At 55.1% G+C, this 2,427-nt stretch overlaps 1 protein-coding gene across 1 annotated transcript; it reads right to left on the reverse strand.

The window, feature by feature from the left end:
* Positions 1 to 1,301, reverse strand: BO70DRAFT_282218 (serine/threonine-protein kinase; the record flags this gene model as incomplete). Its single annotated transcript, XM_025539039.1, has 2 exons — positions 1 to 620; positions 701 to 1,301. The coding sequence occupies 2 exons, from the start codon at positions 1,299 to 1,301 to the stop codon at positions 1 to 3; spliced, it is 1,221 nt and encodes a 406-aa protein (XP_025404235.1).
* Between the last annotated feature and the right edge of the window lie 1,126 nt (positions 1,302 to 2,427).

Consider the following 2,427-nt stretch of genomic DNA (forward strand, 5'->3'; position numbering starts at 1 on the left):
TCAGCAAGCCGGGATGGGGATGTGGAAGGGGATATGGGGGATGATGTGAGGCTCCAGGATATCACCGGCGGTGAATTCATCCTTGCAGTCCAGCTCGGGCTCCAGTCCAAGAGATGACATCGACGAGACGCTATCCACATCAGGATAGCCCTCCGTGAAGGAGGAGGCGTCCGAGACCGCGGAGTCCGAGAAATCCGAGTACTGAGAGGACCCCGAGGAGACAGAGGACTGGGTGTAGATGTCGCCGGGGATCGACACTGGGACTGAGTGGTTGACGTAGTCAACCGGCACGGGCCCAGCGGCCCAGGGCTGCACCGGGTTCAGGGTAAACTGGGGGCACTCCAGGATCAGCTGGCGCAGCTCCGTAATGGTGATCCTCTTGGAAGGGTCGCACTCGAAGATGCGGTTCAGGATGCAGATCATCTCATCCGAGAGGGGGAGGATAGACTTCAGGAAGTAAGGGTCCTTGAGGTACGCCCGGAACGTTGAGTCCTCGATTGAGGCCCGTTTCCAAGGGTTGCGACCGCAGGTCAGATTGACCAGGATCACGCCGAGACTCCAGACGTCATTGGGCGCGGACTCATAGCACGACATGGGGCGCGGGTTCGGCTGCTGGCACTCTTTGTGGTTTCATCAGTGTAAGCCAAGTTTGGTCAATCAACGAGGGAACAGGGGGGGGAGTCCAACGGGGCGCACGTACCTGGTGACATGTAGAACGTCGATCCGCAGCCAAAATCCGAGGTAAGGTAATCCGTAGTGGCAAGGCCAAAATCCGCGAGCTTGACGGTCAAGCCCTGGTCGGTGACCAGGATGTTTTCAGGCTTGAGATCCCGATGGTAGATTCCCAGGGAGTGGCAGAAGTGGACCGCATCCAGGATTTGGAGGAAGACACGCTTGACCAGGGGATCATTACCCACGAAATTGCCCTTTTCGGTGATGCTGGAGAACAGGTCGCCCTCGGGACAGAACTCAATGACCACATAGGTGCAGTCGACGGAATCCATAATGCGGACCAGGGAAACCACATTGGGGTGCTGGCTGGCCAGATGGTGCAGCTTGATCTCCCGCTGCTGGAACTTGAGCTGGCGGGAGTCCAGCCCAGTCTTGTTGAGGGCCTTGACAGCATACAGAACATTGGTATGGATGTCGACGGCCGTGTACACCACTCCGTAGGCTCCGACGCCCAGGATGCTGGTGAGTTCCAGGCGGTTGGCCAAGAGGAGTCCCAGGCGGTCCTCCGGAGCATAGCAGCGGGCCATGGGCGGAGATGGAGGCGGAGTGGGGGGCATGGGGGGATACATGCCGAACAAGGGCGAAGGGGGTAGCATGAGCATGAGGGCGGACGGAGTGGGAGGAGGGCAAGACTCAAGCGCGCACCGGCACCGAGTCACCTGGAGAACGGATGGGGGGGGAGGGGGGAGAGATGGGAGGTTCTTCTGGTCAACGGCTGTAAGGGGTTGATATAAATCCTGGGGGAGTTCCAAAATCCGGTGGCGGGTTTCAGGACATCCAAAGCAAGTGCGGGAAGGAGAGAGTCGCTTGATTTTCCTGTTCACTGTTCAGGGAGCCATTGAAGGAATGCAGTCAGGCAAGCAATCAAATCCTAGGGAGTGTCCAACGGGAAGGGGGTGGTTTGTGGGGAATTTTGGTGATTGTTTATTGTTGTTGTTTATGGTAGTGGTGAAGGTTGTATTATGGTTGAGATGGGGGAGATCCAGGGAAGTTGCACAGCCAGGGATGGGGGGATGCAGTCCAGGGAGTAGTCAGATGGGGGCCAGCGGGCGGTTAATATGGCCGTGGGCGGTATAAAGGGGTTGTGGTGTGGTTTGTGCAGTGAATGGAAAGGGGGTTGCCGAATAGTATATATGCAAGAGAAGTGACTATACAAGAGGCACACCAAGAAGAAAGGAAGACGATCGGTCGGTCGGAAAGAGGAAATAAAGAGGAAAGCTTCTGAATAATCAAAACAACAACAGCCGGACCGGACAACGTTCGAGGGATAGACGGAAAAGGAGACACAAGACGAGAGGAGGAGGAGGAGGGGGAGAGGAAAGGTGATGGTGGTGGTAGGTAAAAGGTAGGTAAGTAAGTAGGGTAAAGTAGGTAAAGTATAGGGGGAGGTAAAATAAGTAAAAATAAGATTAATATGGCGATGATGGCCGGGCGGGCGATAAGGGCGAAGGCGAAAGGCGAATAATAGGGACCCGGAAAATCACCAGCTCCAAAAACGAACAACAGCAGCAGTCGCAGCAGTCGCAGCGACCGCCATGATAATCCTTCCCTAATAATAATAAATCAAATAAATAATAATTATTATAATAATAATATCCGTAATGATCAATGTAATACCCACTGCCGCTAAGCCTGGGACCACTCGTGGCCAGAGCCACCCTCCCTCTGGCCGTCTTCTCTTACCTCAGAGGCGGC

This window comes from Aspergillus heteromorphus (genome assembly GCF_003184545.1).
Source record: "Aspergillus heteromorphus CBS 117.55 chromosome Unknown BO70scaffold_1, whole genome shotgun sequence".
In the NCBI taxonomy this organism is placed as follows: domain Eukaryota; kingdom Fungi; phylum Ascomycota; class Eurotiomycetes; order Eurotiales; family Aspergillaceae; genus Aspergillus; species Aspergillus heteromorphus.